Below are 23615 nucleotides of genomic sequence, written 5' to 3' on the forward strand. Positions count from 1 at the left end.
TGCTTTATTCTAGTATGAATTAAACTCTTGCGGTGTATAAGTAACTTGAGCACTAACACACAAAGTAGAGTTTTCCTTCGTTAAAAATCCAACACTTTTTTTAAGGGACTTGGCGTATGTATATTAGTTTTATCATGTAAGTTTTCTGGTTTGGTCAGAATTTTATTTTTACTTTACGTATGTATATTCTCGTATATGTATATATCAGAATCAGTATTTTCTTAGATTTATGACTTTTGTGTAGCAAGCTGCTAGACAGATTTAAATTTGCACTGCAATTTATAAGTTTTGTATAGCATTTTCAGCAATGATGGATAATAATTTATTTTATTTAGAAAAGAAGTAATAAAAATAAACATTTTTCTGTATCATAGACAAATATGATAATGAGGGCATAACTTTAATCCAGAATAGGAAAGCTTGGCAAAATGAATATACAGGGTGTTAATGAACTATACCGACAAACTGAAAGAGGTAGTTCCTTGCATCAAAATAAGAGAAAAAGTTCATATGGACCTATGGTGAAAAGTGTATAGTTTCAGAGTTAGAGCTGTCCAAAATCACGAAAAAGCTAAATTCCAAAAGGCCCTATTTTGAATTCGAGAAACTATGGATGGCGATAGTTATTAGCGTAAAGGGAGTCAAGCATACGGCATCCAACAATGCATATTTCCTCAATATTCAATAGGTGTACAGAGTATTCCCTACAGTATGTAATTCCCAGACATACCGTCAACCGTATTTTTAGATGTGCTCTAACTTTATGCTTGGTTCAAAGTAGGCAAATGATAAGCTTTGACAGCAGTGAACACAGAATCCTTCGGCGGGATGTCGGAGAAGTGTTAAGGACCATCAGCAGCACGGTCTGTCGTATTTGGGAAAAGGCGTACTGTGATGTTTCCTTTTACGCTTATACGTGCAAAAAAAAAAAAAAAAAAAAAAAAAAAAGGTGAAAAATACAGTGAGGAATTACATCACATCACACGTTATTCCGAACACAAAAAACCATAGAGGTGCCAGTTCCTAAACCTTCCGACTTTCCTGCAAAGCATTGGGTGTCCATTGCTGTCAAGACTTATATCTTGCCTACTTTGGATCCACCTTGTAATCAGGGCATATCTGAAAACACTTTTGAGAGCATATCTGAGAACACCATGATATAGAGAATACCCTGCACACCCATTGAACATTAATGAAATATGCGTTTTTGGATTGCGTATTCGTGACTTCTCTTACGCTGATAAAGACCACCATCCACAGTTTATCGAATTCAAAGTAAGACCTGTTGAAATTTAGCTATCTCTCGATTTTCGATAGCGCTAGCTCTGAAACTATGCACTTTTCCCCATACGTCCATATGAACCTTTCTCTTATTTTGATGTGAGGAATCACCTCTTACATTTTGGCGGTGTAGTACATTAGCACCCTGTATATTTCTAGGCCAATGTTATGAAACAACTATGAAAAGATAGAAACGCTCCAGCTCCAGCTCCGCTGTGTAAATGAGCGCATTACTATCCTGCAATATGGCACCATTGCTCGGAAACTACATCTGATCATACAATGCACATGGTCCCCTAATAAGTTGGTGACATAATCAAGGGCAGTGACCGGTAAGCATTAGCACAGGACACACTGAAAACCAGGATAGTGCGATCCATAGCATCACAAGATCGCTGCCATAGTTCACGGTAGGACGGAAACACTATGAGTTTTGTAGACTATCATCACCTTCGAACTGTCCCTTACGATATACCCAACACACTTACCACTTTTGTCACATTCGCACCTCATAACCGAGCGTCAAAAATTTGCCGTTTTTGGAAATCAGATAGGTCGTTCATTTTACACTATCACTGTCTGCTCAGTTCACTGCACACCGCCTTTCTACTGCTCTTCACGTATTACTGAGTTTTCCCTAACATATCACTACCAATAACAGGGCGGTTGCCAACCCAGACATTTGATGTGTTTCTATTAAATTGATAGAATATATGTGTGTATATATACAATATATTATACATAGCATAATACAGTAAAAAAAAAAAAAATAAAAAAAAAAAAAAAAAACTGACCGAATCAGCCTTGCCTTACTAAGGCACATTATCACAATCTCGTACATTGTAGAAACTGTAATACAATGTTATTAGTTTTTTTTTATTGCTTTGGTTAGAATTATATATTTTATTTAGATGAAGCTAGTTACTTAAACATGCGGCGACTTAAATATTGATTTCCTGATATTCTCAAATCAGTCAACAGCATTATCAAATCTTTTGCATTCCTTTGACCTACATCAGCTATAAACACTCTAACCAACATTACACAAAGCTGAGAATCCTGTATAGATCAAATTACAATTCACAATGAAACTACTGCCTATACGACAAGCAACTTTAACACATTACTCCCCAACCATAATGCAATACTTAATTATTATCTTTACATCTACATACTGTAAATGTGAAGAAAGAAAAAAAAAAAAAGGAATCAAATGGGGAAGAATTTTCACGGAACAAATGTAAAGTATTAAAAGTACGTACTTAGCAAGGAAGATTGGGACGACACATTTGTGAAAAATGACGTAAACAACAAATACAGAAAATTCATTAACAATGTTAGGCACTATTTCTAAATAGCCTTCCCACTAAAAAACGTTGCACTCTAACAAAAGAGTTAACTGAATAACACGCCGTATAATCAATTCCTGTATGAGAAAGAAGCAGATACATACAACTGTGAAAAACACGAATAACGTTCAACTAAAAGAATATACAGGGTGTCTCAAAAGTCCCCTGAAAAAGGGAACTCTGTTATTATCAAAGTTACAACAAAATGTAAGAGGGAAACCCATCTCCAAATATGATGTTTTCAATCTAAAGTGAAGGATTTGCTTTTAAATCGGACAAGCCGTTTGGACTGTACACTTTTTATGCGTCCAATGTTAAATGAAAACTCAACGTTGCAATTTACCGGGACCCACAACATAAGTGAATGAAGTTACTGTTTAAAATGGGGGCTGGCGACACGTTAGCGTAAAAGACAGTAACTTCATTCACTTGTGTTGTGGCTCCAGGTAAATGGCAACATTGCATTTTCATTTAACATTGAGCATATAAAGAGTGTACAGCCCAAACGATTCGTCCGATTTAAAAAATTCCTTCACTTTAGATTGAAAACATCATATTTGGAGAAGGTTTTTCCTCTTATATTTTGTTGTAACTCTGATAATAACAGAGTTACCTTATGTCGAGGGACTTTTCAGACACCCTATATATGTATTCTCAAAGAACTAATAAAAGAAGCAAAGAAAATGCACACGTCAAACAGTAAGTCAAATAACAGAAACTAAACCCTATAGCAAATAGCAAATGAACAATAAAACGGACCTAAACTACACGTTTAGGTATAGTGGAAAGTGGGTGAATACTGCGCACTTAAGGTTTAATCGCGAATTACGCAGACATTTTGGAACGAAAACGACTAAGAATTCAGGAACATATAATCACATCTTTTAGCTTTAAATGTATGCATAAGCTATTATGTCAACTGCATTCAGTAGCGTAGCCAGGATGTGTGTTTTATTTTGGGGGGGGGGGGCAAGTGCTGTTATAGGTACACATAGAAAAACTACAAACAAAAAATATATAAACATAAAAATATATAAAAAATTACAAACATCAAAGTACCAAAGTACATTGTCGGACCTCCTTAGGGGGCGGCCCCTCTGCCCCCCTTCCCTACGCCATTGTCTGCATTACATCATGAAAAAACAAGCGAAAAAGTGAGTGAGGCAAATGCGCGGTATTCACCACCCCCGTAGGGTAATAGCAGGCAGATGATTTTCTAATAGTAAATAACCCAATGTAACATAGAAACCAAACATATGTTTATGTATATAATAATCTACTATGTACTATAAACTTGAAATAAGGTCTACTGCAAACATTAACACAAACTATTGTCAAGTCTGCTTGCACAATGCTTCTTCTGTCCAGCTTTTGCGTTTAGTTTTTTTAAAGTACTTTCTGCGCATCTGCGAAAATAAGAGGGGAAGAAAATTTTGAGTATATTTTGTCCCCATAAACAATGAGGGGGAAAACCGCGTACTAATGGAATACGTTGCGCGTTATTACCCCCTATACACCTTCACACACAAAAAAAAAAAAAAAAAAAAAAAAAAAAAAAATAATTGAAAATAGAACATGCTAATATTGTTGTGTAGTTGTTTTATATTTTAAAACAACATACTATTCTACGTACATTAGCAACATAATTTCGTTCTTCTTGAAAACACATCCAACACACAACGTTTCAATGCCTCTGCTCAAATTATAAGCACCTTTTCAATTTTTCTTTCAACATGTACTGCGTAGTTATTATGGCGCGCACAGCCAACTGTTACATGTTGTATTGTTTCACTCCTTGTTCGCTATTTGTCACTTGCCATTACAAATATCATACCCTACGATATCTTAGAGAAACTTTGATGTGCGGTATTAACCCACTTTCCACTAAGGCTAAAAAGTAAATCACAGTGGCAAAGACAGAACAAATAAACACCATACTGCAAATCTGTTCAATGAATTTTCTGCTAATGTAGCTAAATAATAGTCAAATAATTCTGTGTTCTCAGAACGTAACATAAAGTTCAGTACAAACGCTAAATCTATTTACCTAGCAACCACTACCAAGCCTGAAATAAAGTCGATTGTGAAAAAATAAAGACGAAAAAGTTGTCTGGACTCTATAATATTTCTTACTAGTAGCTTACAACATGTATTGAACATTTCCTTATACAGTAGACTCCCGACTATCCAGCTTAATGTGGAGGAGGACAGGCCGGATAAAAAAAAAAAAAAAAAAAAATTAACTGATTTTAGAGTACACACATATGGAAAGGTAGCTCCTAAACTTGGCCGCATACTCGGGAGTCTACTGTACCTTTGACTCATTTACTCTATTTATGCCTTGAAAGTGGACAATTTCCAGAATATATTAAACCTGCAAAAATAATGCCTATACACATAAAAGGACAAACCACTGACCTAGAAAATTATCGTTCTCCATCTCTATTTTTTTCTGTCTAACTCTATAGAGTTAATTGGTTATAATACCTTTAAAATTTTCTTTATTTTTAGATTTTAATTATTTGTGCTCCAACATTTGATTGACCAGGGTTTTGTGGTTAAGGTTTGGCTCTCTTATTAAATTTCACAAAGAAGTAACTTGTTGTTATTGAGGTTTCTTTTTAGTAATTGATTCAGTTCTGTATATGGAACGGATTTATGATGAGGGTAAAGCGTCAATCGCCAATAGATTTCAACACATTTCCCTGATTTTTTCCAATATATTTTTTACGGGATTAAAGCATTTGCAACAACTTAGCTAATTTCAGAAAGCGGATGTTGAAACTTTACTTAAAGACGAACGGAATTACTAATTAATATATAATCTATGCACTTAATTTGTTTTTTGCTTCATTCATTAAAAAGAAAATTTAATTATTAGAAGCATGTTACTAAGGAATCGACCAAAGTTATTTCAATAATAACATCTGTTTGCTATTGACACTGCCTTGCACTCATCTCAAGACTCATATAGCACCGGTCTTTAGATTACCTGGTGTCAACCTTTGCAGACCGGGAAATTCAGGGAAAAAGAAGTTTCGGATCAGATAAAAAAAAAAAAAAAAAAAAAAGCTGCTTTAGATATTCAACCTTTTCTCTCGGAATTGTTAAATAGTCCTACAAGCAAATCAGTGCATGATGGAAGAATGGAGGTTCTGTTTAATCGACACAGGATCTAATTAGCTGGACTGGTAAACCAGTCAAAACTGGCAGATAGAAATCAGTGATTAAGGTAACACTGTTACAGTCACATAATCGTCAATACAACACCGAAGCTTGGGCCACGGTGGCTCAGTGGTAGAGCGCTCACCTCTGGTGCGTGGGGTCTCTGGTTTAATCTCAGCTTGCGTCAAGTGAACTTTGGTGGAGAAACACCGTTTTCGTGGTTTTCTCGGGGTTTTCCCACTTTCTTCATTCCAGCATTTCGTTCATTCTTACCATCACCGTCTCCCCTAGCCTTGGTGCATATGTGAGACATTAAACTAGAAAATTCAGTCATTATTACGAAACTGAAATTAGTAATTAGCATAATCACTGCAAGTATAAACTACAATAAATCTCGTAGACAAAAATTAAGGACTTGTGGATTAAACTGAAGGAAAAAATGACAATTTTTCATTGCACTTAGACCATCTATTGTACCTGTATTAGCAACACCAACATGTATTGAAACCTATGCCAAAGAGAGGGCGCAACCCTCTAATGGCTGAGGTTAGTTTGTTTGATATGAAGCCAAGTATGATGAAATAAATAATAATAGATGATTAAAAGAAATTTCCTAAACCTAATCCCTTACTTAAAAAGAAATATAAGAATTCAGTGAATCACTAGCATATTTTTAAATGATTTTGCTTTATAGGTACAGTCGGCAATTGAAACTACCCATTATTAAGGAACCTCTAGTTTATACTATTAATTGCACCCATCCTTGTACTTTTGTCTCTCTGTATCATTCACCTGCCAAATTTTCTATACTACTTTCCAATTATTAAATTCTCAAATATGACACATTTCGTGGAAATGCTATAAGGTTCAAGTTGAGAACAGCCTAACATTAAAATAAGAATCTTACAAATAAAATATATTGTTTTTAAAAAAGTCAATAGGGAAAGGGAAGAAACTATACAGGCGGGAAGTCTGTAACTATAGTACGTGCAAATGAAGAAAGTGGAAGTCTCATGATAAAATCATTTTACTTAACTTTTAACGGAGTGTTTTCTGGAGTTTTATTTTCTTGAACCGTCGTATCGCAGAGTATGTCCAAGATGTTAAGGCTTAAAAACATAAAAATTCATACATGCGTGTATCAACGTGGGTACAGTCAGTACCTTGTATGTAAAATCAATTATATTTTAAGGCCTAATGTCTTGAAGTAGAACCCACCATTTCACTTTCTCCGCCCCAATACTGTCATTATGTACAGTAGGATGCTTTTAACACGTTCTACAATATAAGATAATTAAAGTAACGCAGTTTGTAAAGATCGTTGGCAACTTATTTCAAAATAAAATATAGTTCTACTCATTAATCTGTGCACATGGATGTCTTAGCTTTACAAGGACAGGTATAACCATAAATGTCTAATAGAGTTAGCATTATAAAATAGAAACAGTTCTCTAGCACAAAATTAAAGCTTGTTATTTCAACGACAAGTCTTCAATCTGCACGAATTATCTTAATACTTATGGGGTTTTACCCTTGTATAGTATGACGTAAAAAACGATCTGTTTTACGAAACTAAACTGTATTGTCTTGGTATATGTTCACTGCACGTGCACCAGGTTTCCTTGAGGCATTTATGTTGTTGCACTCATTTTCTATTTTTACTATTATTATTCTGTATAATCTCATTAGTTCCAAAACAGGCTATTTCCAAAGCACTCGCGTTCTACTTTCCACCTGGTGATAAGTGAGGTGTTTCCACAGGCAATCTAGTCACCTTCGCTATTCGATCTGATTGAATCGACCAAAATATACAACCTCTTAATTCAGCTGCCAGTCGCCTTCGACCAGTAGGCTATTCAGTCGAAAATCTGCTTATACGGTCGACTGAGTTGAAGGTGACGTCAGTCCAACTGAATCCACCACAAATCGACTACGTCAAAACGCTCCTTACCTACAGTTAACACTCTTTCATTTCCATCATTCACTCTTAATTGTTAATCACAAATATTTCTTATTTTGATATATTCCTTGTTAATTGATAGATATGTATTACTCCGTAAAATTAGTGCTTTCCAACTGTTGAGTTGAAAACTAAGCACTATTCAGAAATAACGAAAACAATGAATCCTCAACTTCTCATGTTTCCAACCAGCACTATAAATAATACCCTACTACAGTATTATGTAAATAAACTTTTAGAGAGGGGTTGGGGGGCGGAGCTCCCTATCAAATATGAATCCTTGGAACATCAAAAGTTACAAAACTCATATGAAAAGGGTTAAGTTCCGTCAAGCCTCATCGTAATAACTAAAATTTTGTAAAATTTACCGGAAAGAACTGCACGCAAGATATGTGCTTTTATGCCACATGACACGTTTCTCGCTCTCCACTATCCTTGTTAATACGTATACCGACGCTCGATGACACGCCTACTCCCTACGGACGTACCTTCACGCTATCGCTTGGGTCCACATCCTCCGCTCCTGCCCTTACTCGTTTTCATACTATTCGTGCCTTTTCCTGGCCACCTAGCAGAAGTTGCTTGGTGTTTTTAAGCTGGTTCGTGTTTATACTCAGCCCTCCTAAAGTTAATCTCAACCAAGTCCAGAAACCTTTCCTAACGTAGTAATAGTTCATTTCGTGCTAAGAGAAAACAATATTTCATGAATATAGGTCCTACGTGTACTCCAATAAAATAGTATGATACCGTAAACGAAACATAACATAATCTTACCTAACCTATTAGTGAAAATTGGCTCTGATTTAAGGAAGCGATTTGTAATTTTTGGTCAGATATTTCTGTTCATTAGCTGGCGGGGCTTAACCGAATAAATGCCTACGAAAATACTTCTTCCTGTATTATTTTCGGTGGGGGCACTCGGTCGAAAATGTGTAAAAAGGTTTTTTAGGCCAGCCATGGTGTAAAAAGGTTTTCCTCATTCACACCAAACAAAGGCTGGGGTACTATCTAATTAATAGGTAGCAGCTTGCTTCCTTCCCCAATCCTTTTTTCCTTCCCTTTCAACGTATAGTGTGATCGTGGAGGGACATCATCCCTCACACGTGATGGGCTAACATGGTCATAGATGCCGAAAGCTACAAATCTAATCCTAACCCTTCCTGTACTATTTTGCCACACAGGGATATATATATATTTATGAAGTAAATCAACTTCTCTTAGCAGAAAATTCTCTCTTACTGCCATAGAAGGTATTATTCACGGGAAGAGTTGAGGGGACGCGGTGGCTCAATGGCAGAGCGTTCATCTCCAGTGCTTGGGGTCCCTGGCTCGATCCCAGCTCGCGCCGCGTGGACTTCGTAGTGGACAAACACCTGCTCATGTGTTTTCTCGGGGTTCTCCCGTTTCCTCCCACTTTCCTCATTCCACCATTTCACCCATCTCTCATCATCATCGTCTCCTTTAGCCTAACTGGCATAAATGTGGGACTTAAAACTCAAAGATTTCACTTTCAAGGAAGGAGTTGCATGAATGAGTGTAGATTGGCTTTTTAGGAGGGCTGTGCATAACAACGGCCTGTGCACAAGTGTCATAAAAACTGCAGTGCATAAAACAAGAATTGACTTTAAAATACAAAGCAACTTTTGTTAGATGGCCACTTAAAAGCACGAATGCTATCTAACCAATCCAGGGCAGGAGCGCAGCAGGGGGACCCAAGTTTTAGTACGGAGGTGCGTTCGTAAGAAGCTGGCGCCTCAGCCACGGCGAGTATACACATAAATGAGAATATTGAAAATGGAAAACCACTTTATATGACATAAAAAGAGATGTCTTACTTGTGGCACAGCTTTGCGACACTTTCATGATCATTTTGTACAATACATACGTACGTATAGCACTTGAAGATTGAGAATAGTCTGTCAAATTAAAAAGACGTCTTTCTTTCATTGTTCTTTCCATAAATGACACCCTAAGACGTTCTGGGCTTGTTTCTTAGGGTAGGAGTTGCATTCATGGGTTCAGATTTACTTTATGAGTACTTCCCTTTATGATATAAATAAACGTCAGAAAGTATGGTATAAAACGATTATGCAAAAACTACAAACCAACTTGTGCTAGGTGGCCACTATATGCGAGAATGCTATCTAACCGAATCAGAGTAAGAGAGAGGCCCACAGTAAGCACAGGGTTGCGTGCGTGGGGCACAGGCACGTCAGCGACAGAGAGTGTGCGCATAAACGAGACCATAGTGCAAATATCATTTGATATTACATAAAATCACATAAGTTAGAGCAATTAGAAGGGTTTCACACTTGTAACTCTATATTGTAAAGCAGAAATAGCACACCGGTGAAAATTAGGGGTAAAGTTCCAAAGTTGTTCGTCCGTTTCCAGCAAAATCTACAGGAAAAATGTGGATAATTTGATCGTTTGTGTGCTTGATAATCAAAAATGTCTCGAAAAATCTGTTTATTTGTTATATATAAGCGGTTATAAACATGGGACTATACGGCGAGTGGAGGGAACTACTTGGCGCAAGGTAACGCAAGAGTTGCATTGTGGGAAAGAAACGAGCATTTATGTACATGGCGAAAGTACAAGGGCAATGAACTAACAGTTTTAACATTTATGAAGCAATACGTTGATAACGAGCAAAATCTTTTAAAAGTTTGAGAAGAGCACGGATTAATGAACCTAATAACAAATTGCAGAATGTGGGGAAAGGAAATAACAGCGAAAAAACGTGGCGAAAGCGGACGCCCAACTTCGGAATAAATGCCAAAATTACTATGTTACACAGTCATCTTTGATATGCACTCATTTATTTTAACCATAGTATAGTTGTTGGAATGGTTTCACACTTGTGAACATGAAATACTGGATTCGTACATTATGAAAAATTCTTCCGACAGTGGAATTCAATATACTACACAATCCTATTTCATATATACTCACTCAATTTAACTGTAAAACTACCACATTTTAAGACGGACTATTCTTAATCAGTACCGTTTATTATAGATGTAAGAGGTAAGATCCCGATATATTTTAATAACTTGTAGAATCCCGTTATGAAATAGTGTATCACTTATTCCATTTATTTTCAAATTTATGCCCCTATAAAATGGGTTAGCAGCCAAAATTTTGCCCTATTTCACCACTTTTGGTTTAGATGCAAATTCCCTTTGATTGCTTTCCACTCTACATTTCTGTATTTCCCTCCATTACTGCAGAATATACGTCCAAGTTTAGTTAGAAAGACTGTGGGTTTGAAACATTTCCGCATTATGCTCCATTGCCTGTTTACCTAATATCGCATCAAAACGTGAACTCATAGTTCAGAATGTGAATTTTGTTCCTCCCTAAGTAGTCACCCTACACTGATGATCGTTATAGCCTCTTGTGTTACTCTCATTCTATTTCGCCTGATTCTGTTCATTTCTCCGCAAACTTTGTGTTTTGAGGCTGCCATCTGCGGCATTTAACCACTTAATTCATATCAGCTATGAGAACTTATTTTCAATACATTTTACATCTATTGAAAATTGTTCATTTGAGACTAGTAGCTGGAACTTCCTAGTCTTACGTTATACGGCTATCCCTTGTACGCTAAAGAAGATGGATAATTAATTGTTGTAAATGGATTGGTGGAATAAGAATGTGGGACAAGCGGTAGAACCTCGAAGAAATCCATGGACAACATATTGTCTTCTGTTTACCACAAAATCGCATGGTGAGAGGAACAAACCGGCGCACTAGAAGTGAGTACTTTACGTTGTGTCAGACTGCACAAAAACTAATATTTTGAATACACGCATGATAAAAGACGAAAAGATTTGGAAGTACAGCTTAAAATAATTATCGGGTTAACTTTACAATGCCTGCTTCAGTTAGTATCCCTACGCCAAGACGAGAAATTACACTCTATAAACTTTAATAAAATGGGTCCAAACTTCCCTAATCCTTCCCTACCCTACCCTACTTATCCTCACCTTACTCTACTTCACTATATATTTTTAAAAGATGTCCTACTTATCGATGCGCTGCTGGAGCGTGTATCGTAAACTTTACCCTAAATTTCTAAACGTAAACAATAAAATAACTTGTAGAACACACACACTCCAGCACTACTAAAATTCAACACTCAAATAACACTATGAAAAATGATATATAATGGCTTAAATAGACTTTGATATTATTGCTACAATGGTCAAATATAAATCCCACTTTCTATCATGATTTTCCTGTAGAATTAGTTAGAATGTTAAACTTTGATTAAGAATCTATCATACAACTTTGCAAATCAGTAATATTTTCAAAATGGCTACCTACCATTTTAGTACATATAAAATAATTTAAATTATATTCATATATTCAATATTGCCGTAAGTGTGTATATTTCATCTACATGTAACAAATTCAAGAATACTTTAGAATTATTTAAAATTATCACGACATTACGATATTAGTTATAATTATAAAATAAACAATAGGTTCCTGCGCCATTTTCATTTTCACCAATGAAATTTACCAATATTTCAAAATAATTTATCTAGATGTATTTTTCAATAGTGCTTTTAAAAATTTCATGAAAGTGATCACAACAACATTATTTGATAATTATTTCCAAATTAATTTTACCTTTCGTCCATGTTCCTTCCGTGCAAATTTATTTCTAATTAAGAAGAAATTAAGATCTTCTTTCAATCAATAAGCTACGCTCCTGGTTAAACAATCTTCCAACTGAAAATCAAAAAACAAACAGCGTTGCCATGGCAACAAGTTCATAGTACAAAGATTCGTAGGCTTAAGACTTTCGTGCCTGTGTGTATTCTGGTAACAAAATAATGCATCTAGGGCTTGAGAAAAGCTTGGGGAGAGGAAATTGATCTAATTTCAAAATTCATATAGAATGTACGTCAATAACTCCGTCATTTTTGTGTCATTACAGAAAATATTACATTTATTTTTTAACGTAACAGATATTTTAATTAGGGGACCTTGGAGTAAGTTCCACTGAAGGGAGCGCGAAAAAAATACCGAAAATTAACAGAATTAAAGGAAATTAAATTATCAAACTAACAAAAAGGTAATAAAGCTAATTATTGTAGAGTGACTAATTCGAGAGGGAAACAAAGATTTAATATAGGACTATATAAAGGTGCGTTGTAAGGTCATAGTGATTTTCAAGTGATTTTTTTAAAATATTTTAAAATGTCACAATACTTTTTCTTTTAAATCTACTTTGATACCTAGTAACCGCACGTGAATGAAACTTCATAGAAATATAGTCTAGAGCGTGTAGTATTTTGGGGCATATTCGGTGCAGTTAACTTACCGTGGGCCTTTACACAAGTGCTCAAATTACTAAACATATGTTAAATCATTAAAAAGTTTGATTCTTTCTTAAGAAAATTATGTACAAACCATGAGTCTAAAACTTCAACCCCCATCGTCCAGGGGCGTCATTTAAGGGGGACAGGAGGGAGCAATTGCCCCCCCAAGAGTTTGAGGAATGCATACACTTTGATCGATTATCTACTAACGTACTAGAACAAGCCGCGAAAGTCTTATGACGGTGGTGTTCTTTCCCCCCCCCCCCCCCCCCCAGCGAAGTCCGAAATGACGCCCCTGCCATCGTCATTAAGTCGAGGGGAATAGCGTGTCCAAAATGACCGATATTAGTATCGATTCCATAGTTTTCGGAATCTCCAAGCTAATTAGTGACCGTTCTAATGAAATTTATTTCCAAATTTATTCAAGAAGAGACATGCCACCTGGTCCGGAAATTAAGAAGGGGGAACGCTAAAGGAGTTTCTTTTTGTTAATTATTTCACTCATATTGACAGTGGCAACGTCGAGGGCGTTTCTATTCGTTAATTGTTTAGGCAGGATAATGTAATCACCATTAAAAAGCTGAACAATAATCTCACTACCTGGTGCTAAACTTATTTTTAATTAGTCTCACTTGATTTAACAGATTAACACTTGATTCAGCTTTGTATCCCATGTGTGAGAATTGAGTGTGCCCCAAAAGTGGATCCAGACTTCCCCAAAACTTCCTAAGTCAACACACATTTGTATACCTTCTTAATAAAACTATATTTGTTTAACAGGGAAATGATTGATATAGCATGAAAAGCAGGGGCGGATCCAGGATGAATGTTTGGGGGCGGTTGTTCGAAGTCAATACGTTTTATTTTACAGTTATAATACAAAGGTGAAAATTCCTAGTATATTTTTTATTTTTAAAATAAAAAATATCCTAATCCACCCCTGATGAAAACTAGATTTTACGCCTTGTCTGCACTCTGTTTCTTATAAAAACAATCTAACTCTATCATTTTTTCTCAAAAGTATTTTATAATTACTTATCGGCTACAGAGTAATGCCTCTTCGATACTACATAGAAGTAGTTGCTTGTAGCATTTCCTCTCCTCCGATAGCTTGGACCCTCCCAACAAAAAAATATGGGTGCGCGCCAGTCTTGACACCATCAGGTTGTCACGGAAACAAGGAGAGAATGTTATTTATGAGTCTGTTCCCGTCCTAATTTTGCCGACGCCACTGAGAAGAATCTACTCCCCCATGGTATGCTAGCTAGCGCTTGAGCCTCTAGTGAATATCGTCTCGCGTTCTAAACATTATACAGAATGAGGCCGTTGATCAATAACGTGAGCAATGCTTACTGTAATGTAAATATTTGAAGTGTGGATTGATTTTAATTTATCACTATATGAGACGGGATCTACTCGGTGAAGCCGATTTCTGTATAATGACCAATTCATTTATGTATACTAGGTTGTCAGATTTTGACTATAAGAAATCCATGGACAATACAATTTCAATTTTAATACAGATACGGCAGCACTATCGATCTATTTCTCCTTTTGCCCCTCACAAATTAAGGACGTCGTGTCTGGCTAGGCTGCATACTTTAACTGAAAAAGGTTTAGACTTTATTACACTGTACCAAGCTATGCGTAAGAAAGAAAATTTCTATTATTACAACACTGTAGAATGTCAGAAAGAACAGTACACTTTAGGCGAGTACAGTAAAATTATGAGATATTGTGTTTGCTTTGTTGTAGATTTTCTTAAAATCAATTTAGTCCTAAGTTTAGTTTTGCCATTTTCAGCCAAATCAAGGTATGTCATTTAGCTACTCTCTCAAGGCCCATGCTGGCAACATTGTAAGAATACTATTAGCAACGTTGCCAGGTCCACAAATATGTCTGTAGATTCATAAAACACTGTAAAAATGAATTATTCACTTGCTTTGTATGTTAAATATACACACTGTATTTAATATAATCAACGGAAAGCTGATTGAAGGATAAAAATAATTGGTTTCATTCAATAACGGTTTGCATCAACTCAATGCAAAATCGTTTTTATTTACGGTAATAGGCATACATTTCTGTTATTGGTTTTGGAGAAGTTAAGGTTATACGAGACCAAGTGCTTTGCAGCCCTTGCTGTCTTCATATGAGTCATGACTCCTAAAGGTAACTTAACGCGTTAATCACATCCGAGCCTTATGCAGATTTGTTCTGAAGTGTGATTACTGTCATACTAAAGAGTTCTACTAACATATGTTTGCTGCAGTACTCTATATTTAGTATGACGCTAATCATACGTCAAAATGACTCTGAATGAGGCGGTCCTTGTGCCTCGCTTGTACTAATGTTGTTCAAAGGTTTTGTAGTTGTAAACATAAAGGGGGGGGGGAGACCAGTAAAGACAAGTGAATACTTTGCTGCGTATTAAACTCACTGAATATCAGAAGTAGAAATTGAAAAAGTAACTACTAATGCATTCGAAAAAAGGAAATTGTCAGAAAATGTTGAGGTGAGAAATTATTCTCTCATATTAAAATGTATTCTGGGTACATAATAAGTTATAATCATTATTGTGTTATTTTGATCATAGAGTAGGTTTTACTTTTGGATGCTGGTAAAGTTACTACAGTTAGTGGGCACACTACAATGTTCAAAATTGACAGGTATAATTCAATTCTCTGCATTTTAGAAAGACATGTTTATAAGGAAGAAATTTCCGCACAGGAGGCGCACCACTGGAAATAATTGGGATATAGTATACATGAAGCTGCATCAGTTCCCGAAGGAGCAGGACGCTCATAATTTTAGGGATTATTCATTGAGTATGTACGAACTTACAAAGGGGGTAACAAAGCGACTTTTATTTACTTATCGACTGATACAAAAATAAAAAAGAACGTACCTGTAGGGGAGAGGGGGGTACATTTGAACAGGGGGTACCTTTGAACATTTAAGATAACAGGCTAGAAATAATAGCATATCTGGTGGTTTCAAAATTTTTAGTTTGGCAAAACTGCGTTGCGTGACGGTCAACTGTTATCTGCCATTTTAGTGTAACTGTTGATGAACAGCAGTATTTTGTTACATTTGTGGGGTGAAAAGTTGGAATTTTTGTGAAGTTTTGTAAGATTTTTGACAGAAGCCTGTGTTTTGATATTATCTGCCATTCATTGCAGAAGCAAGTACATTAATTTACTTATCTAATGTTGCCCTTTGTATTTCACAATAGCTTGTACTATCTGGGTATTACCAAATTCCGCTTGGTCATGCCGGTTGGGGCAGTTTTGAACAAAAATTAGGGGGCACATTTGAACATTGTTCTACCTCTACTTTTCTGAAACTTATAAGTACCACCAACATGTTTGTGTTCTCAGACAAGGAAGACAAATGTTCAGTGCCAACTGCTGATATTGTGTGTAGACTTTCTAATCCCACAACTTCTGGAGAGACAAAGCATACTGCAAAAATTCTGACATTTCATGTTGATTTGCAGAATTTTAGGGTAGAATAAATTTTGTGTCCAGTACCCGGTTAGTGGTGAAAAAAAAATGTAATTTCTTAGATCTCTTAGATTGCTAGTAGTAATAGGTTTTCCATTAAGCCTACCAGGTATGACGAGCAAAATTAAAAAGTGAATCATAATCATATTTTCACATATGCTACGATGATCATATTCTTCTAAATTTTCTTCAGATCACACCTACGCCTATAGATATGTTGTCCACATATCCTTTTGTGTGTGTGTGTGTGTGTAACGTATAACGTACAGCATATATGCAGGCCCGTATTTAGGTAACTACTATTCTGTGTTCGAACACAGGACGTTACAATTTAGGGGGCAGCAAAATTCTGGATTTTTTTTAAAAAAAAAAAAAGATTCACAATAAAGTTATATTTAATACTAGAGTCCCGCGCAAGAGCGAGAAAATGTTTAATTCGTTCTAATTACAGTAGTTATTAATTAGCTAGCTTATCTGATTATTTTTAAAAAAGTCATTCTCTCCTACTCCCACCCCAAGGGGTGAGGATGAACTTGAACATCATGAAAACTGATACCCTTAAACTCAGCGACCTCGAAAACAATGAATTCAACACTAATATCTATCGTTTTCGATTACTTTTAAACTCTCGCCCGCCTCACTCGGGAGTTGAGTATGACCTTGAAGTTGAATTGGATTAAAACTGTCACTATTCATCTCAGTGACCCCAAAAACTATGAATTCAACTCAATTCAGATGTGTTTCCGAAGGGGAGGCAAATTATTTAGAGCACAGAGGCGCACAATCTACAAATACGGGCCTGCATATATGTTACAGCAATTATTACTATTATTATTATTTCCTTGCCATACGCGATTGGTTAATTCTTGTGCCTTAAACCATTAATGGTGCTTTGTTACATTAGCCTTGTTATTCGTAAACGAATTCATCCTGAAAATAACGATTATTCTAGTAAAATAATGGTTTGTTCAAAACTGCCCCACGTATGTTCAAATCTACCCCATGCTTGTTTAAATCTACCTCCCAAGGGGGTACATTTGAACGACACCCCCTGCGCCCTTGCACAGAATGACAAGATCAAACAAAGTACTCTATTTTATGGCAAATATAATGTATATTATATTTAGTTTTTGCTACAGTTCTAGGAGGAAATTTACTGAGTGTTTGGAAGCAAAAACGAATATTCGAAAACAGATGTTCAAATGTACCCCCCTCTCCCCTACTTTATATCTGCATGTGTGTGTGTGGGGGGGGGATTTAACGCATATTGCATGTCTGGTTCACATTGATACTTCTTACTATTGCACTACGTAGGAAATTTATGGTGTTTCATGTAGAAGTGGTAATAAAACACAGAAGAAACGCAGGTCAGGGAGTTCTCATGTATACTATTACCAATAATTGTTAAAAATTAAAATTCCCAAATTACGTTTTTATAGTTTTGCAAGAGATTTGTACTGGGCCACATGACATTTCCCCACGTAGCATAGATGAAATTCAAGCGAGCTACCAGAAGTAATTGTTGAAAAATTTCAGTTCTTAGGGTTTGCCTATGAAAACAGCGTTTTAACATATGCATTAAAAACTAAATTGCAAACACCATGCTAATCTGTGCTACATGCCCAATGAAAAGCACGAATCCTATCTAACAAAGTAAGGGCAGGGCGTAGCTAGTGACACCGCACAATAGTGTTGTGGGAAGATGTCCTGAGAGAGCAGGCACGTCAGCGATGGTGCGTGTAAGAGAAGGTAGTGAATACATGTGGGTTTTCCCAATGATACAAGTTCCAATAGTACTTGTAATGGATTCACACCAGTAACGCTATACTTATAAATGTAAAATATATTTGTACAATACTCCGTCGGCGGGAAATAGTATATAATAGAATCGTCATTCATATGCACTCACTTGTTTCAACCGTCGGGGTGCACGGTGGCTCAGCGATAGAGCACTTAGCTCTTTTGCGTGAGGTATTTGGTTCGATCCCCGGACAAGTAAGTTTCTGGTAGACAACATCGTGCTCGTAAGCTTTCTCGGGATGCTCCCACTTTCTCATTCCACTAATTCTTTCATCATCATTTGCTTTAATGATCGTCTCCCTTATCCTAAAAGGCATAATTGTGGAACGTTAAAGTCAAAGATTTGTTTCAACTACCGTAAAGCACTTGCAATAATTGTGTACTTGTAGACTTATAATACAGCAGTGTTGCTAAGTTGTTAATTTTGCTACCTTCATAAATTTGGGTGCTGGTCAACTTTAGGGAAGTGACATTTTCCAAAATTTACAGATAAAATTCAATACACTACATGGAAACATGTGTTTATGAGGAACAAATTTCTGCGGGTGGCAGAATTAAATAACTAGTACGGTTGTATTTTATGTTGACGAGTGTAGGATTTCTAATGTAAAATTATTACAGGGGCATATGAAAGACGAGAGAACCAGCTATAATTTTCTGCTGGTATAGAATTTCTGAAAGTGTAAAAGAGTAATATTTTATTTTTACAAGTGTAGCGTTTCTATTGTGAAACCATTTCAAGTGTTATAAATAAACGTATCACTGCGAGTTTTCAGTACTCTCGCTTACACGTATACCTACCATTGCTGGCACGAATGCTCCCTTCGGACGTACTACAGCGCGTGCCCACCAGCTTCGCCCTCTTCTGTCTTGGTTAGTAGGATTCGTTCTATTTAGTGCCTACCTAAGGCACGTTGGTTTGTATTTGTGGCACTGTAGCTTTTATGTCACATGTCTGGTTGCTGTGTTTATACGCAAAGCATAGGAGAGCTGTAGTTTTTGAACAGTTATTTCATTATTTCTATAAGCCCTAGTTAAACTTTCTCTATACTAAGTCAGCTATTTTTATATCGGCCAGGACAAATGTTTTGGAGGACAATAATACGGTAATTAGTGAAAGAATTATATCTCTTTTAATAATTATTTCGAGTGGTGTGCCTAAACTTAAGCTGCACGAATTCTAGTGTTAAGTTAATTAGTACCACTTTGTCTAAAACTTCCTTCACAAATTATCTCTACTATTAGAGATAGGTTTCAGTGACGATACCATAGGTTGCATCCGCCCATAGACATATGGTATTGGATTGTATGTTAAATAATATGAAACTATACATGCCGGTATCCAAATACTTTCTCTGCCCTTCTGGTTTCTCCTTCCCCAAAAGCTAAAGGTAGTGTCATCATTGATAGATTTTTACTGGCCAACAGTACATTAGACGTAGTGGACGCAGGTACATTTATTTATTTATTTAAGCGGATGAAGTAATGCGTTTCTAGTTATTCATGCCTGCTAACTTGAGTATAGTTCGTTATTTGATTTGATTTGAAGTTACGTCCCGTTCAGCAGCGACTCTATTTGACACGTGGACGTAGAGTTTAACGTGGTATCAGAATAGGGGTGGCTGGTTTAAACCAGCTGTTTTTTTTTTTTTTTCAAAAAAAAAAAACAACTGGTTTAAACAAACAAAAAAAAAAAGCGAAAAATGTTTAAATCGTGTGAACTTCATGGTGACGTTTCCACATATCAAACCATCCGCATTACGTTTATCTACTTTTCGCCTTTTATTCAAGGGGTCCCGTGTTCAAGTGTAAACCAAGTAGCGATTCGAGGTGTCTCTTAAAGCAAAAGTCTCCGTGATAACGTTGGTATTTCATAAGGATTTTAAGCCTAAACGTACGAAACGAAACCAAATTATATATTTCTACTTGAATGAATGCCTGTTCTTTTATAAAGAAGCCAAGGTTGCTTAAACACATTGATAGAAGTTGGCAAAATTTATGAACTGCCTACGTAGCTTCCAACATCAGCTTAGATTTGACTTTGTTTTAATTTTATTGAATGATATCTACATACCAAATTTGTAATTTAATACCTCGTTTTTAGCGTAGTGATTATGATACGTTGACCTTAAAATTTTACACACAAATACATTTAAATAACAGGATTTTCCCAATGGCTAAAGCGGGAGTTTCCCGATTTATATATAATTCTGTATAATGTTTTTACTTGTGTAACTGTTTATCTTTTTGTCCTTCTGAAATGACTCCTGACAATTATATTAACAACTAGGCCTATGTAAAAATCAGTACAACGTATTTTTATCAAGAGTCCTTCGTGAGTGAGTCGACAATCGCATTTGTGACCAATTAGCCCCGGTTTCGTGTCCAAATGGACAACAATTTCTCTTGGATGTAAGCCGAGAAGCGGTTTGGACTCCTTCTAGCATAACCTTGTTGTTGCATAATAACACCAAAGCGAAACAAACTAATTTCTGTACATGTCTAATATAAATACATAGAATAAATTATTTAAACGAAAAAGACCTGTTTTTTGTTTTTTTCAGTGAAAGCCATGGTTTTTGCCAACCCTGGATCAGAACCACATGAGCTCCCGCCGTGAAACTAACCCTGGTCTCCTACGCTAACTGCTTAGCCACAAGAAAGCTCTAGTTCGTTATTTGGTATGTATTAACCAAGGTGATATTATCCTGCTACAGACGTTTGGGTATGATTAATGTCGCTCTACTCGCGAAAGGTTCCATTAGGAAAGTTAAGTTTGATGTTGCAATTTTACGTTTCTTTTGATGAGTAACACATATACTGTGGGCTACTTAGTAAGATCACATTTTGATAGCTGATATAGACAACACAGTTCTTTGTTGTGCACAAATTAATTTCATTTTTTTTTTTTTTTTCAAGGATACGCAGACAACATAGAATTTACATTAGGAATATCCAACCAAATATTGTGAACAGAAATTTATTTATTTATTGTAATTTGTGTAGTGCCTTAAAAAGTCTTCCATTCAGGTCAAGTTAAGGCACACCACTCACATTAATTGTTGAAAAATTATAATTCTTTGAGTAATTATCCTCATATTGTCCTCCAAAAGATTTAGGTGGGCTACATGACATTACCCCAGTAATGAAAGTTCAAGAAGACCACTGGATGTAATTGTTGAAAATTGCAATTCTTTTAAAATTTGCATATAAATACAGTGTCCGGATGTATGGCATTAAAACTACAGTCTAAAAAACATAAACTTGTGATAATTGGCCACTAAATAGTATAAACGCTATCTAGCAAAGTCAGGGCAGGGCGAAGCTGGTGTGTCCAAAGGAAGCACGCCCATTAGTGACAGTGGGTATACACGTGACAGTAATGAAAATACGTGGGCTCAATTAGACCTGTAAACATAGAGTACAGCTTTTGTACACTGTAAAATTACTCCTCTGGCGGAAAATACTATCTAATATAGTCATCTTTCTTATGCGTTAAACTTATTTTAACCGTTGTAAAGCACTTGAAATACAGTTGTATTAGTATTTAGTTCTGCTGCCTGCAGAAATATGTTCCTTATGTACAGCTTTTCGTTTAAAATATTAAATTTTACTTGTAAAGTTTGTAAATTGTTATGTACCTAAACTTGACCAGCATCACGTCTTCTTTCATCAGCAGCTTTCTACTTAAATAACTCATTCACATACGAGATTACTTATTTCGGTACCTACTGGGAATTACAGGGCCAGAGTGAGAAAAAGCAAGCTAGTGACACAGAGTTAGCGTGCTCGAGACATAGAGGCGGGATCTGTTTGCTAGGGAAACTTAGGTAACTTGAGGAAATACGCATAAGCTTTTAAAAGAATGTATGTGCAGCACTTCTCCTGTGAAGTGTTTTCTAACAATAACGCTTAAATTATTTACCTTATTCTTACTTTATAGCTTGAGTTACAAATACGCCATTTGCATATTTGAATAAGTTCCTTATAGGTCTTTCTTTATGAAGTTATTGATTTTATCCGTAGATTTTCCGTTTTCAACGAACTTAAAAAGTTCGTTACGGAATTCTCTATGTTTGCGTGTCTGTCTGTCTGTTATTTGCGATTTTCTCAATTTTGAGTCCTTCATTCAATAGAGCATCAAAAACTATCTGAGAAAGTGATGGAATTTTTCGCGTCACTCTTACCGTTCGCGAGATGTTGGCCAAAAAATATCCAATTTTGGGAGATTTAGAGGGCCATATCTCTGGAACCATAAGTTATAAAGATATGATATTGGTGTTGATCAATGCCTAAAAGGATGATGAACATTTTGGTACAAAATAGTAACCGGTGGCTACTGGTTTGACCAGTGGCCACCAGTTAATATCGGTACCAAAATATTCACCAATCTCTTAGGTATTGATCAGAACCAACATCAACTATTTATGACTTAAAGTTCCTGACATATTGACCAACAAATGGTTCCGATTTCGGGAGATTTATGGAGCCATACCTTGGGAACCGTAAGTCACACAGAGATCATATTGTTGTTGATCAATACCTAAGAGGATGATGAACATTTTGGTAACAAATAGTAACCGGTGGGCACTGGATAACTGGCTACTGGCCTACTGGCCACCGTTTCCCAGATATTGGTCAAAAAAGTTCGAATTCGGGGAAATTTAAGGAGCCATATCTAAGTCGTAGAGAGATAATATTTTGCGAATTTTTGCGAGAAACAGACGAAGGTACGTGTATAAAGATTTACATGTAGAAACAATCACAGTTATCCGTCGCTTTATCTCTCCATTATTTTTAAGTTCGTTCGGGCAATGCTCTTGGACCATTCTCAACTGGTTATGTTTGGATATTCTCAGTCTACACCGAATATTATTTCCGAATAGCAGGGCACAAAATTGCAAATTATACAATTGATATCTATTACCTCTTAAAGACAGACTGATATCTAAATACAGTTTTTCTGAGGACAGGATAACTCCAGATTTACTGAGAGATGGAAATAACATAACCACCATTAACAGATAATCTTCTATAAAGAAAGCACACAGGGTCAAAGGTGTCCATTTTCCACTGGGCTCGCGCTCACTTCTCTCAACTGAGCTCGCACTCACTCGGGCTCGCGCTCATCTCTCTGGACTGGGCTCACACTCACTCGCGCTCGCGCTCACCAGTCTCAACTGGACTCGCGATCACTTCTCTTAACTGGGCTCGCGCT

The 23615-nt window shown here is 36.2% G+C and overlaps 1 protein-coding gene and 1 long non-coding RNA gene across 6 annotated transcripts in view; one reads left to right on the forward strand and one right to left on the reverse strand.

Annotated features, from left to right (window-relative positions):
* LOC145674373 (uncharacterized) overlaps nt 1–12497 on the reverse strand; it is a 28676-nt gene extending 16179 nt beyond the window's left edge. Inside the window, exon 1 of the mRNA XM_081744349.1 lies at nt 12397–12497. Within this exon, the coding sequence (XP_081600475.1) occupies nt 12397–12407 (11 nt within the window). The 5' untranslated portion in view covers nt 12408–12497. The remainder of the gene's footprint in view (nt 1–12396) is intronic.
* LOC145674374 (uncharacterized) overlaps nt 1–23615 on the forward strand; it is a 212882-nt gene that overhangs the window by 83833 nt on the left and 105434 nt on the right. For 2 of the 5 annotated variants that reach the window (XR_014128911.1, XR_014128910.1), the window contains exon 3: nt 20962–21078. The exons of 2 other annotated variants lie outside the window; for them this stretch is intronic. This is a non-coding gene — a long non-coding RNA (uncharacterized LOC145674374). Of the gene's footprint in view, nt 1–15479; nt 15607–20961; nt 21079–23615 lie in introns of those variants that run through there. One more of the 5 variants, XR_014128913.1, reaches the window with a different exon arrangement.

The sequence above is a fragment of the Thermobia domestica genome, chromosome 17 (assembly GCF_964235325.1).
Source record: "Thermobia domestica chromosome 17, izTheDome1.hap1.1, whole genome shotgun sequence".
Taxonomy (NCBI): domain Eukaryota; kingdom Metazoa; phylum Arthropoda; class Insecta; order Zygentoma; family Lepismatidae; genus Thermobia; species Thermobia domestica.